Source organism: Sorex araneus, chromosome 1, assembly GCF_027595985.1.
Source record: "Sorex araneus isolate mSorAra2 chromosome 1, mSorAra2.pri, whole genome shotgun sequence".
Lineage (NCBI taxonomy): Eukaryota > Metazoa > Chordata > Mammalia > Eulipotyphla > Soricidae > Sorex > Sorex araneus.
Genome location: NC_073302.1, coordinates 11,331,002 through 11,345,279, shown reverse-complemented (window position 1 = coordinate 11,345,279; position 14,278 = coordinate 11,331,002). Strand labels below are relative to the sequence as shown.

General features: G+C 57.8%; 1 protein-coding gene across 1 annotated transcript in view; it reads left to right on the top strand.

Annotated features, from left to right (window-relative positions):
* MORN5 (MORN repeat containing 5) overlaps positions 1 to 14,278 on the top strand; it is a 30,313-nt gene that overhangs the window by 2,559 nt on the left and 13,476 nt on the right. The window contains exons 2-4 of the mRNA XM_055131107.1: positions 1,061 to 1,208; positions 4,158 to 4,269; positions 4,835 to 4,966. Of these exons, the coding sequence (XP_054987082.1) occupies positions 1,061 to 1,208; positions 4,158 to 4,269; positions 4,835 to 4,966 (392 nt within the window). The remainder of the gene's footprint in view (positions 1 to 1,060; positions 1,209 to 4,157; positions 4,270 to 4,834; positions 4,967 to 14,278) is intronic.

Here is a 14,278-nt window from a genome sequence, read left to right as displayed (position 1 = left end):
TCAGACCCTTGCATTATTTTTGGTTATTTTTGTGTGACGCAAAAGCCCTACCTGCTGTACTATCGCTCTGGCCCTTCATGATCCTAATCTTTAAAGCCCTTCCTGGGAGCAACCCCCTAAATGAACAAGTCTCCCACCTGTCTGATGAGAGCATGTTTCTTCTCAGCATCCCTCAGCCTCAGCCCTTTTTCTCTTGTGACTCCAGATTTACATTGCAAGATAGTACAATGTCTTGGTAGGCAGGGGGATTGTCTTACTCATTTATTTTGCTTTGTGTCTCTGGTGTCTGCTGACAGAATGAATAAGTGAGTTTTACCCAGATTGGGTTTCCTGTGCCTTGGATACCACCTGGGCTTATTTGCTTCCCCCCTTTTGAAAAAAAATGTATATTTTCTTTGGACTGGAGTGATAGTACAGCGGGGAGGGCGTTTGCCTTGTATGCGGCCGACCCGGGTTTGATTCCTCCGCCCCTCTCAGGGAGGCTGGCAAGCTACCAAGAGTATCCTGCCCACATGGCAGAGCCTGGCAAGCTACCCGTGGCATATTCGATATGCCAAAAACAGTAACAAGTCTCACAATGGAGACGTTACTGGTGCCCGCTCGAGCAAATGGATGAACAATGGGATGACAGTGCTACAGTGCAATTTTTGTGGGGGGCACACAGTGCTCAAGGATGACTCCTGGCTCTGTGCTCAGGGATCATTCCTGGTGGTGCTCGAGGAGCCATATGGGGTGCTGGGGGTTGAACCTGGGCCTACAAGGGATACACCTTACTCACTGTACTAGACTCTGTGAACCCTGGCGTTGAGCCTTTCACCCAATGGCCAGGAATTGCTAGGAGGACCTCCTGACCACTGCTTGAGAGACACCCCCCCAAAAAAAATTAGTAATAAGATAAATGAAATGCCATACTATTCCAAGCAGGCTCCATGTGGTCCGAGGGGCCAGAGGAGGCTGCCCACGGGGGACAGAGTGGACACGGGCCAGCTGCCTTCCCTACGCCTGCCCCCTGCATCCTCCAGCCTACACGGGCCTCAGCGAAGTCCCCTCGTGCTTACAGGATGGAGGGCAAAGCCGAATACATCCTCCCCACCGAGACAAGATACGTGGGGGACATGAAGGATGGCATGTTCCACGGCAAAGGAACCCTGTTCTTCCCCAACGGGAGACGCTTCGATGCCACCTGGGAGAAGGGACTCGTCATCGAGGTGATCGGGCAGGCAGGGGGCTGCAGAGGGGGCATCCCTGCCCTCCCCCTGCCCTCCCCCCGCCCTCCCCCACACACACACTGGTTCTCCTGCCCCTGCCCTTCTCCCTTTAATCTTCATCTCCCAGGCTCAGGATTTCCCCTCCGCACTCAGAAGGGCCCCCGGCGTGTCCCTAACAAACCTCAGTCCCCTCGTTGTGTTCTGTGTGGTCCACCCATCCCCATTTCTGGGAGTTGCGCTCTCCCTCTCTGGCCGAGGACCACCCTACTCTAGTTTCCCATTGTGGCACCAAAGTTCATGATCCACTCAGCGCCTTGAGACATCCAAAGCTTCTTGAAGTTGGAGTTTGAAATAGACCCACCTGCTACCTTTCTTCTGGGACACCAGGGAGATCCGTTTCCTTTCCTTTTCTGCCTGCTAAAAGGTGCCTGTTGGGGCTGGAGAGATAGCACAGTGGGCAGGGCGTTTGCCTTGCACGCAGCCGACCCGGGTTCGATTCCCAGCATCCCATATAGTTCCCCAATACCACCAGGAGTAATTCCTGAATGCAGACCCAGGAGTAACCTCAGTGCATCGCCGGGTGTGACCCAAAAAGGAAAAATAAAGGTTCCTGTATTCTTGACCGGCAGCAATGCATCATCCCGACCTTCCCCACCACGTCAGCAGCTCTCTCTCTTTTGTTTTTTTTTGGGGGGGGCATTTGGGGTCACAGTGGCAATGCTCAGGGGTTCCTCCTGGCTCTGCACTCAGTTATTACTCCTGGCGTCGCTCAAGGAACCATATGGGATGCTGGAAATCGAACCCCAGGTCAGCCGAGTGCAAGGCAAATGCCCTTCCCGCTGAGCTATCGCTCTGGTCTTTCCTTCTGCTTTTATGATTGTCTCCTCTGACTGTCTCCCCACCCCACCCCTTGCCTCTGTCTTAGAGGATTTGGTTTGCACTGGGACCCCCAGACAATTCAGGATCAGCTTCTCCCCTTCAAGACCCTTCAGTTCTTATCCACATGTCCAGTCTGCGAAGTGCTCACAGAGCCTAGCGATTAGCTGGGGTTCCTTTTGGAGGTCCGTAATCCAATTTGCCTCATTAGTCTTAGGCACCTCCCCGGTGGCTTGTGAGAGGAAGCGAGGCTGTTTAGGCCAGTGCTGTGTCCAGCACCGGCCCCGGAGCAGCCACCGGGTCTATGCTAGCTGGCCCGATCGCTGCTATTATCCTGCGAAGTCTGTAGGAAGCCATATTTCAATCCTGGGTCTTATCTTCAAGTAAGGCAGAGCCTGGCACTTCTCAAACAGGGGCCTAATTAAATCTCTGTAACAAGGTTGCCGTTACTGACCTTACCATTCCACTAGCCGACACCTGTGCCTGACATGATAGATGAACATGTCACGATCTGTGATTGACTACTGTTTGTATGGGGTCCGGGCACGCATACCACTACCTGCCTCCCAGCAGGCAAGTATAAAATGCTGTAGCTGCCAGTGAATAAAGCTCTCTCTCCTTTTCTCCTCCTCCTTCTGTCTCTCCGTCTGTTAATTCGGCTGCGTCCCCTCCTCAGCCCCACAAAGGGTCCTACCTGCTGGACAGGGTGGGGCCCTCACAGAAGTCCTCCGACCGAATCATCGTTCCTAACTGCTGGGGCTCGGTGGGCCGTGAATAGAATTCGGGGCTCAGTGAGACCTCCTGACTTTGATCTGCAGTGATGTGTAAACACAGGGGGACCCTCTTTTTCTCTGGGGAAGGATCCGTAGCTCTCCTCAGACTCAGGAAGAAAGCGTAGGGCAGCCCGCTCACGCCCTTACAGAGGGTGAAGAGGTGCTCCTCGCTTGAGAGCTTGGAGGATGGAAGCCCCAGGAAAGGGATGTGACCTACCCAGGGTCACACGGGGAAGGAGCAGTGTCAATCCCCACCCTCGCTTCCTGCCTCCTGACACTTCCTGCACTGCCAGGCAGCCCGGGCAGACAGCGTTTGGACAAAGGCCCACCACCTTTTTGGCTGTGATAATAATCAAAGTCATAAAAACTTGCCTGTTCTTTTTTTGTCGTTGGTTTTTGGGTTTTCTTTTTGGTGGGGGGGGCCACCGGGTGGAGTTCAGGGCTTACTCCTAGCTCTGCACTCAGAGATCACTCCTGGTAAGACTCGGGAGACCAGATGAGGTGCCAGGGATCAAACTTGGGTCAGCTGCTGGCAAGGCAAGTGCCCTGCCCATTGTGCTATCTGGCCAAACTTGCCAGAGTTCCCAAACTTGCCATTTCTTTATTTTTATTTTTTTCTGGTTTTTGGGTCACACCTGGCAATGCTCAGGGGTTACTTCTGGCTTTGCACTCAGGAATTACTCCTGGCGGTGCTCAGGGGACCATATGGGATGCTGGGAATCAAACCCGGGTCGGCTGCGTGCAAGGCAAACGCCCTCCCCGATGTGCTATCGCTCCACCCCTGGCCATTTCTTAAATGCTTAGAAGACAGGCACTAGGGGCCAGAGAGAAAGTAGAGCGGTGATGAGGGCGTTTGCCTTGCACACGGCCAACCCAGGTTCGATCCTCGGCATCTCATATGGTCCTCTGAGCACTGGCAGGAGTAATTCCTGGGTGCAGAGAAGGAGTGACCCCTGAGCATCAATGGGTGTGGCCCCGAAACAAACAAAGAAAGACAGGCAATAAATGTCCCCTGTGTTCTCCTCGGGTCCCCACCCCTAAGTCCCCACCATCCTTATCCTAGTCTTCCGAGGGGGCAGACCCGGGTGAGAGGGGACCCCACAGTGAGTTGCCACAGAGCTCAGCCCTGGACACCTCGTCCTTGTCCCCGTCAGAGCTCTTCTGTCACCGGGGCAGACGTCACTTCCTCTCCCGCAGCGAGAGGGCACCCCCCACACACACACACACCGCCCTGGATGTCCCGCCTCGGCAAGGGGCCATCTGGGCAGCTCAGACACAGGGGCCTTGTCCTGTGTGGCAGGGCACCTACACCTTCGAGGACGGCCTGAAGTATAAGGACAAGTTCTGGCATTACTGTGACGGCTACGACCGGAGGTTTTACACCGAGATCTGCAACGGCTTGAAGCCGGCAGGTACTGGCCGCTGCCCGCCCCCACACCCCCCACTCACTGGGCGGTCTTTAGGTGGTGGTGGGGGGTGCTATAGGTCACTAAGATCACCCGCAAGATTCCAGTGGGGGCCACCGAGGGCAAAGGAGCCACTTCCTGGAGCCAGAATGACCAGGCCTCAAATCTCAGCAACAATGCCCCGGCTGGGAACCAGACATGGGCAGGGCCTGGGTCAGTCCGAGCCTCAGTTTCTCCCCAGAAAAATGGGGGACAGTTTGGATAATGGAGAGTTGCTAAAACACTGCACGGACAGACTCAGGCAGTGCCCCCAGCTGGTAGTGGACCTTCCCGGAAGCAGACTCGGGTGGGCCGGGGCTCAGCGGAGCCTTAATGATCACGATCATCTTTTATTTTATTTTCTTGGCTTTTTGGGTGACACCCAGTGATGTTCAGAGGCTACTCCTGGCCTACTCAGGAATCACTCCTGGCGGTGTTCGGGGGATCCTATGGGATGGTGGGAATGGAACCCGGGTCGGCCTTGTGCAAAGCACGCTGTGCTATCGCTCCAGCCCCCCATCATCTTTTCAAGGTATCTGTCAACTCACCAACATGGACCCGCCCAGGAAAGTCCCTCTCGGCCTTTACGACTGCGGGGAAGGCTTCTACAACCCCACCACGAGGATCATCCGGGACTACAAGAACCACTTCCTGAGAAACGCAGGTAGGAGCCCCCGAGCTCTGAGCTCTCGGCACACGCGGTCTCGTATCTCGCCCACACACAGGCGTGCGCACGTCTGTGTTTGCATGCATGCATGGACGCACATGTGTGTGCGTGTCTGTGCACGTGTGTGCGTGTTGGGGGCATCTCAGGAGAAAGCAGCTGCTGCTGGAGAAGATAAAAAGGAATCATCTGAATGCTTCGCGCCTTGGATCTCTCCTGCGGACAAACTATGCCTTGTCAGAGATGAGATAAAGGACTTTGGGGTCTGCAGTGGCCGGTGGCCACTGAGTGAGCATTAGGAGGAAGTGCTGAGTTTTGCCTGCTCCTTTTCAATGAGTTTATTTTGGTTGGGTTACTTGGGGGGACCACACCCGGCTCTGCTCAGGGCCTACTCCTGGTTTAGCACCCGGGGATCACTCCTGGCAGGGCTCAGGGGACCACACGGGATGCCAGGAATTGAACCCAGGTCGGCCGCATGCAAGGCAAGTGCCCTACCGTCTGGAGCAGTGCTCCGGCCCCTCAGTGACACATGAACACACAGTCAGGTGCCGTGCATGGGTGCTGTGCTTGGTCACCCGAGCTGACCACAGCTACACACACAACCCCCTTTTCTCTGGGGTTCCTGTGAGGAACCATTGGTTGCTCTTATGCCGTGAAATCGGGAAACAGGGCCTTGGACCAGGGCAGCGGGGGGGGGAAGAAGTGGGGGTCCGGTGCATGGGGGTGATGCGGGGTGCAGAGAAGGGGCAGTGCAGCTGGAAGCAGAGCTCTGGAGGGTGTCGGGAAGGTGATAAGAGCTGAGAGCTGCAGGGCAGCTGAGAACTGGCCACTGGGTCTGGGGAAGGCCTAGAGGCCAGGGCTTCCGGGGTCCAGGAAGGCTGCTGAGCCTCCCTCTGGGGCGCACCCGGGAGCGCAGGCTGATCAGACTGGGCCCAAGGGCCCAGGCACCTGTCCTCACACATCCGTCCCCAGTTCAGCCCTCGGCTTCAAATTATGGCCCCCGAGCCCTTCAGGTGTGGCTCCTAAGGGGCAGTAACAAAAAGGGGACAATATTTACTTCCCTTGAATGCAGGAATCCTCACTTCTCTCAAGAATCACAGCTGGGGCTGGAGTGACAGCACAGTGGGTAGGGCTTTTGCCTTGCACTCGGCCAACCCGGGTTCGATTCCCAGCATCCCATGTGGTCCCCTGAGCACCGCCAGGAGTAATTCCTGAGTGCAGAGCCAGGAGTAAGCCTTGTGCATTGCTGGGTGTGACCCAAAAAGCAGAAAAAAAAAAAAAAAGAATCACAGCTATTCTTGGTTTTACAAGGACTACGGACCCCTTCCTAGGAAAATGCCCATCGATAAGCATCCACGTATACACACACACACACACACACACGCACAAGCACACACACGCACACACACACACAGAGTGCACATATCCTAAGGAGTTCATGGTCTCTAAAGCACAGTCAAGAAACCTGCTCTGTAATGAGAAGGAAGCTGCTGGGTAGTCTAGAGGGAGCCTGGAGAGCAGAGTCCTCCTCCCCTCTCCCCTCCCCTTCCCCTCCCCTCTCCCCGGCTCTCCTCTCCTCTCCCCTACCTCTTCCCCTCCCCTCTCCCCCTCTCCTCTACTTCTTCCCCTCCCCTCTCCCACTCTCCCGTACCTTCTCTCTCCACTCCCCTCTCCTCTCCCCTCTCCCCTCTCCTCTCCCCTCTCCTCTACCTCCTCCTCTCTCCCCTACCTCCTCCCCTCCCTTCTCCCCTCTCCTCTCTCCTCTCCCCTACCTGCTGTCCTCCCCTCTCCCCTCACTTCTCTGCCTTCCTCCATACCTCCTACCCTCCCCTCTCCCCTGCTTCCTACTTTCCCTCTGTCTTTCCTCTCCCCTCTCCCCTACCTGCGACCCTCCCCTCTCCCTTCACTCCTCTCTCCTGCCCCCTATCCCCTCCCCTCACTCCCTCCTCTGCCCTCTCCCCTTCCCTCATCCCCTTCCCTCTCCCCTCATTCTGCTTCCCTCTTCCCTCTTCCCCACCCCATACCCCCTCCCTTCTCCTCTCCCCTCTTCTCTCTCCCCTCTCCCCTTCCCCTCTGGGGGAGGACAGGACATGTACTCAGTAGGTCACTGACGGTCACAAAGTGATCTCCTGGGGCCGCACTAAGAGAACACAGCCTGCCCACGGTCTGTGGCTGGGCCCTAGTGCTGAGAGTGGCCCTGCACGTGAACACATGCACGTACGCACACATGTGCACACACACTGGTGCCGCACGGGGACAGGCCACAGGCTCACTCCAGCTCTCCTGGCAGTTCCTCCCTCCCCTCATGCGAGCACTGTGTGCCGGGCGGGGTGCCTGCTCCCCGGGAAGGCCCGGCAGCGGGATTCTCTCCTCGCCACCTGGACAGGGCGGGCGATCAGCCACGCGGAAAGGCACTCTCTCCCGGGAAAGTCCAAGAGTTAGGTGAGGAGGGACGACGGGACATGAGAAGTGAGACAGAAATGACAGAGATGTGGGCCGGAGGAATAGCACAGCGGGTAGGGCGTTTGCCTTGCACGAGGCCAACCCGGGTTCGAATCCCAGCATCCAATATGGTCCCCTGAGCATCGCCAGGGGTGATTCCTAAGTGCAGAGCCAGGAGTAACCAACCCCTGTGCATCGCCGGGTGTGACCCCCCAAAAAAAAAGCAAAAAGAAAAAAAGAGAAATCTATAAAAAAAGAAATGACAGAGATGAGAGGACAAAGAGGCAGCGGCTGCCTGGGCGAGGGGAGAAACACAGGAGCTGGGGCCAGAAGGCCTAGGAGGGCGAGGGGGGACCCGAGAGGGGCCCGGGGGACAGGCGTGCCCAGCAGGACCCTGCAGGGAGAGCAGCGGAGCTGGCTAGAGGGGCAGGAGCGTGAGAGCCCAGAACAGACGCCGCCCTGACCGGAGCAAAGAGGGAAGACGCCTCTTCCTCCCGACCCAACAACAGAAGCCCAGGAGGCGGTTTGGGGAGCCTCCCCCGTCCCGTCATCTGCCCTCATCCCCCCTCTCCCCCTTCTCTCCTCCTCCCTCTCTCTCCCTCTCTTCTCTCTCTCCCTCTCTTCTCTCTCCCTCTCTCTCCCTCTCTCTCCCTCTCTTCTCTCTCTCTCCCTCTCTTCTCTCTCTCCCTCTCTTCTCTCTCTCTCCCTCTCTCTCTCCCTCTCTCTCTCCCTCTCTCTCCCTGTTTCTCTCTCCCTCTCTTCTCTCTCCCTCTCTTCTCTCTCCCTCTCTCTCTCCCTCTCTTCTCTCTCCCTCTCTCTCTCCCTCTCTTCTCTCTCCCTCTCTTCTCTCTCTCCCTCTCTCTCCCTCTCTTCTCTCTCCCTCTCTCTCTCCCTCTCTCTCTCCCTCTCTTCTCTCTCCCTCTCTTCTCTCTCCCTCTCTTCTCTCTCCCTCTCTCTCTCCCTCTCTTCTCTCTCCCTCTCTCTCTCCCTCTCTTCTCTCTCCCTCTCTCTCTCCCTCTCTTCTCTCTCCCTCTCTCTCCCTCTCTTCTCTCTCCCTCTCTCTCTCTCCCTCTCTCTCCTTCTCTCTCTCTCCCTCTCTCTCTCCCTCTCTCTCTCCTTCTCTCTCTCTCTCTCTCTCTCTCTCTCTCTCTCTCTCTCTCTCCCTCTAGTCACGTTTTTCCGGAAACCACACTGTAACTGTCTGTCACACACCTTCTGTCCCAGAGTGGGGACGGGAAGTCCAGGGGACGTGCGGCCCACCCCTGTGGGGACACCTGGAGAACCCTGCCCCGGGCAGTGCACAGCTGCCAGCATCCCCGTACGGAACACAGAGCGGAAACGGAGGGGAAGGGCGCAGACAAAGGTGTGGGCTGGCGGGCGGGCGGCCAGGGCTGCTGCGGCCATTCCCCGGGCAGCTCAGGGCTCCTAGGAAGGAGGGGCCTGGCGGGAGCCAAGGCAGGTACCACGCACCCCTGCATCCATCCCAAGGGGCCTGGTCCCCCGCCGAGAAAGGGCTGCCGAGAGGTAGGTGGGCTGAGGTCAGGAGGACCCCGGCCCTCGGGCTGCCTGCTGGCTGACCCGGGCCTGGGCTTTCTCCCTCTGGGTCCCCCGTTCTCTTCATCTGTCAAATGAGGGAGTCGGGCTGGATAATTTCTAGGGTCCTTCCACCCGTAAGCATCCCTGATGGCGGAGAAAGGGAGCCAAGGGGTATTTTGGTCCCGATATTATAGGACAGATGGCACGCGGAGGGTCCTGCAAACCACTAACAGGGACTGTCTGCTCGGGGCCACCTAGTCATTACCCTTGACTCACCTCTCCCCGCCGGGACGACCCGGCCTTCGGGCCACCTTCCCTTTCCCCCCGCCCCGCCCCTGCATTCCGATCTGCCCCCACAGACAGTGTTTTCCTGCTGCCATCCTGAGGGCACGGGGCAGAGCCGTCCCCGCGGCCCGGGGCGGGTGACAGTCCACGGAGGCCAGTCCGGAGTAAACACGGCGGCGGCCAGAACCACCATTGCCAGAGAGCCGCCGGCCCCCTGGGTGGCTCCGAGCTGGGGAGGTCACGGGTAGGGGCACCTGGGATCACCTTGGCACCACCCGCAGTCAGCCGGCTTGGAGGGAAGTCGTGCTTTGCAGGGGTGCCCTGCTCCTGGGGCTGGGGGGCTCCTAAGGATGCCTTTCCTCATGGGGGGGTAAGGGGCCCGTTCGGGTCCAGCCCCTCCTCCTGTGCATACGTGAGTCCTAGAGCGCCCCAGCCAGCCAGGCTCTGGGATGGGGCCAGGCAAGAGGCGTCTGCGGCTAGTCTCAAGCCTCGGAGCCCGGCCAGCAGGAAGGAGAGGGTCCCCTCGGCGTCCTGTCGGGGAGTGGGGTACGGGCGCCCAGTTCCGGTGAGGCAGACCACGGGGGTCGGGTGGCCTCACGCGTGCAAAGCCCACACTCAGCCCTCTGCACTTCCTCCCCGCCTTGCTGCCCTTCTCTGCTTGTTCTCGGTGCCGGGACAGAGCCCAGAGGGTCTGTCACTTCCGGTTTGTCTCTTACGGGGGCTCGGCAATGCACCTGCTGCGGGCGGGCAGGAGCCCGACTCTCACTAACGCTAGATTTGAGGAGATGCGCGCCCCGGACCCCAGCAGGAAGCAACTCAGTGCAGAGCAGACAGCACCCATCCCCTCACCCCCGCCGCCGCGCCCGAAAGGCAGCCGGAACCGAGTGAGGAAGGCCTCCCGCAAGGGGCTGGAGAGCCGGAGCAGGTCCGGGCAGAGGGGTCGTGACGTCCAGTCTCTGGCCGCCTTCCCTCCTCTGGACCCACCATGGACAGCTACCTTCGTGTCCCCCCGCCCCCGGGTGCCTCTGTGTCCTCATCTGTAGAGTGGGCCCGTGGGTTTGATATTGGTCCTTACTCTCGAGAAATCTTGGCTTTCCACGTGGGCAGCTCAGGGACTAGGGAAGTCGCTGAGAAGGTCAGAGTGCGAGCTTTGCAAGGGGGGGGGAAGTCTGGGTTCGACTGCTGGCACTGCAGAGTCCCCCAAACACTGGACCTGGTGTAGTCCCAGAGCACCACTAGACGTGGCCCACAAACAAACAAACAAACAAACAAACAAACAAGAAGACAACCCTCCCGACCCTGCACAAAAAATGTGCAGCCGCTGGTGAGACAGTCCAAAGTGTCTGTGAACTTGGTGGGTGCAGGCGTCACGTGTGAGGCTCTGAGTTTTACCTCTGGCATCTCCTGCCCCCTGCCCCATCCCACCCCATCACCAGGAATGGCCCCTGCCCGCCAGCACCATTATAACACCCCTATTTTAAATTTATTTTTCTTTTTGGGGTCACACCCAGCGATGCACAGGGGTGACTCCTGGCTCTGCACTCAGGAATTACTCCTGGCAGTGCTCAGGGACCCTATGGGATGCTGGGAATTGAACCGCGGGTCGGCTGTGTGCAAGGAAAACACCCTCCCTGCTGTGCTATCGCTCCAGCCCCCCCCCCCCATTTTAAAAAAAAATTAAAACCAAGTGTGGGGGAGAGGAGGGGAGGGGGAACTAATCGATAGTACAAGGGGGGGCGAGGAGGGGGGTGTTTGCCTTGCGTGTGGCTGACCTGGGTTCAATCCCCGGCATCCCATCGGGTCCCCCAAGCACCGCCAGGAGTGATTCCTGAGTGCAGGGCGAGGAGGAAGCCCCGAGCATCGCTGGCTGTGGTCCAAAAAGTGCCCCCCTCTCCCCAAAAAGAAAACCCACCCAGGTGTGCGGCCCAGCAGTTGACCCCAGGCCTAGGCCGAGTGCTGATCAAGGTGGTTGACAGTCGTGCCTGCGAGTCTACGAAGGCGACTGGGTCACCTTCCGGGGACAAGAAGGGACTGCCAGGCCCCGGGACTTGCCTCCTCCCCCGAGGGTGCTTGAGAGAAGGGACGGCTTCCGTCGTGGTCCTCCAGCAGCTGTCCTCGGGGTGTCTCCTGTCTCTCTTCTCCCTGGTGGAGTTACCCCCCCTCCACCCTCCACCGCTTCCCCAGGTACCGTCCCCCTTTCCTCTGGCCGGTCCGACCACTTAGCACACAGCACCAGGCTCAGCTCTGCCCCTGAAGAATGGCGTGTGGCTCTCCAGGCACGTGGTGGGCACTGGGCAGCAGCCTGAGCTGGGCACCTGGCCTGCCTCTCTCTGCCGCCCCCTCCCCGGCTCCCTCCCTTCCCAAGTGCATCCTCTGGGCAAGCCAAGGTAGGCAGGGTCATCCCTTCCTGGGGGCCACGGGGGAGCTCTCTGCGCCCCTGGTCACACCCCAGCCAACTGCACCTCCTGTGTTCCAGTCTGTTCGTCCTGTGTTTCAGCTCCCTCCTTCCTAGACTGAGGGGCCCGGGCTGTCTCCTTCCCCCAGCATCCTCCCCGCCCCCCCAACCAACACCTTTCCCTAAGCCCAGCAGGAGCGCTGTGATATTCCTAAATGCACTGAAAAGGTCCTCTTTTTTTCTTCCCCTTAAGACAAAAACACAGCGGTACCCAGAGTGAGATGCTACCTTATTTGAAAAGGGGGGGTCCTTGATTCACGGTGGGCCAATAAGGACACAGGGGAAGGTATTTGGGATAATTGCCTTTAATATGGTGGGAAATTGGGAGATTAGCTCCATCCCTCCCCTCCCCCCAGATCCCTTTCATTCCCCAACGGCAGAAGCTGGGCCAGGGAGCAGTTTGTAGGAGTGTGCATGTGCGTGCGCCTGTGTGCGTTTCTTCCCTGAGCTGTTGCTTGCCTCCAAGCTAAGAGTAGGAGTCATTTGCAAAATAACTGCACCACTCACTAATCCTTACTCCCTCCCCCGCAATTAATGACACCCCAGGCAAGTGTCTCCAATGAAAGGCACATTATTAATATTCAAAGGAAGAAAACCCTCGTAACCATTTTAATATATACAACTAACAATGAACTAAATTTGCTTTGTGGGAGACAGAGAGGGAGCATCCCAAATTAGTTTATGTAAAAGCTGAGATTCTTCCCCCGAAAGGTCTCGGTACCATCCTGAAAGAATATCCTGATCATCAGAAATGCCGTCAAGATTCCCGCCAACATTATCCCCTTTGTTGTCTCAAACGTCGAATCAAGCACATCTGGCAAATGTCCTAGAGCTCACAAATCTTTCAAACAGCACATAATTCCCAACGGTTAAAGAGATAACGCCACCGCTTCACGCCCCGCTCTTCAAAATAGCACCAACTTTCCCTCAATCAGAAACAATGGCTTTGGCTTCTTAAAAATACCACACACCAGTGATTATTTGCGGAGAGAGACCCCGTCGGGAGTAAACCTGTGGGCTCCAAACAGAATCTTCAATCAGGATGGAAAGCCTCCTGCCAACGTGACTTTCAGTTTCGCCAGACAATGGGGAGAAGGGGAGTCACTGGAGGTTGGGGTGGGGGGCGAGGATAGAGAGAAAAAGAGATGCCCTCCCCCCTCTGCCAAGGGACCTGGCCTGTGGGACTCTGGCTGGCCTCACCGGAGGGAGGGTGCAGAGATCCGGGAGCTGGAGTGGGCACCAGAGACTCTGCCAAGGGGGAGACATCCCATGGTCTCTCAGTTGGACAGGTGAGGAAACTGAGGCTCTGGCAGACAGAACCTTCTTTGTTCAGGACCGGGCAGCAGGGGGGGTTCTCTCCTGGCTTCCTCTGTCTCACAGTGCTCTTCCCACAGTGCCAGGCCAGCACACTAAGACCTTGTCCACTACCTCAGGGGTGTCCACTAAGGCTTTCCTCCAAAAGAACTCAGTCCAGACCTTTGGACCAGGAGGGCCCCAGCAGGAAGCGCCAAGGAGCGCCCCCGCCCCTCAACCGCTCTGGTTCAGGCCCTGGTGAAGCAACTCCTGCGGTTCCTTTTGTCTCCTTCTGTCTGACTGATCCTCTTTATCATATTTTTTTTGGGGGGGTTCACACCCAGTGATGCTCAGGGGTGACTCCTGGCTCTGCACTCAGGAATGACTCCTAGCGGTGCTCAGGGGACCAGATGGAATGCTGGGAATTGAACCTAGGTCGGCTGTGTGCAAGGCAAAAACGCCTTCCCCGCTGTGCTATGGCTCTAACCCCACTTTATCATTTTTCTTATTTAGATATTTATTATGCCCATTGAAGAGATGAGGAGATGGGAGGAGAAAGTCTGGGCCCTCCAGCCGCTAGATGCACACAGCCACTGGTCACATGGACCCAGGGAGAGATGGATGGGGGAGCCCCGAGTCCCGCGGAGAGAGAAGAGGGCTGGTCACCCAGAGCTAGGACACCCATTCCTGAGGAGCCAGAAAGTTCTCTGCCCCCCGTGTATGCCTCAGAGCTTTCAAGCCATCGCCTTGTCCCAGAGGGGGTGGGTCTCTGCAGCCCTGTCCGGGGAGCTGGGGCCGGACCCCTGTTGCCCACCGCCAGTAGGGCCTCCTCCGGGTCCGTGCCGGCTGCAGGCTGCCTCCCCAGGACCCTCTGGTGGCTTCCGGAGAACAGTCCAGCTCCGCTCCCCGCCTCCTGCCGCATCCCTGTGCCAGACAAAAGACAATTTACCCAAATGTTATAATCACCTGGGGGCGGGCCTGCGGGGGCACCCCTGCTTCTCTGCCGCATTGTTCACGGAGCCTGAAGGAAGGCTTTGTGGGGGCACAGTGCCACGTTCCTAAGTGCCAGATAAAGTGCCCGCACAGGGGCTGGAGCGATAGCACAGCGGGTAGGGCGTTTGCCTTGCACGCGGTCGACCCGGGTTCGATTCCCAGCATTCCATATGGTCCCCTGAGCACCGCCAGGAGTAATTCCTGAGTGCAGAGCCAGGAGTGACCCCTGTGCATCGCCAGGTGTGACCCAAAAAGCAAAATAAATTAATTAATTAATTTAAAAAAATAAAATGCCCGCACAGCGCCCA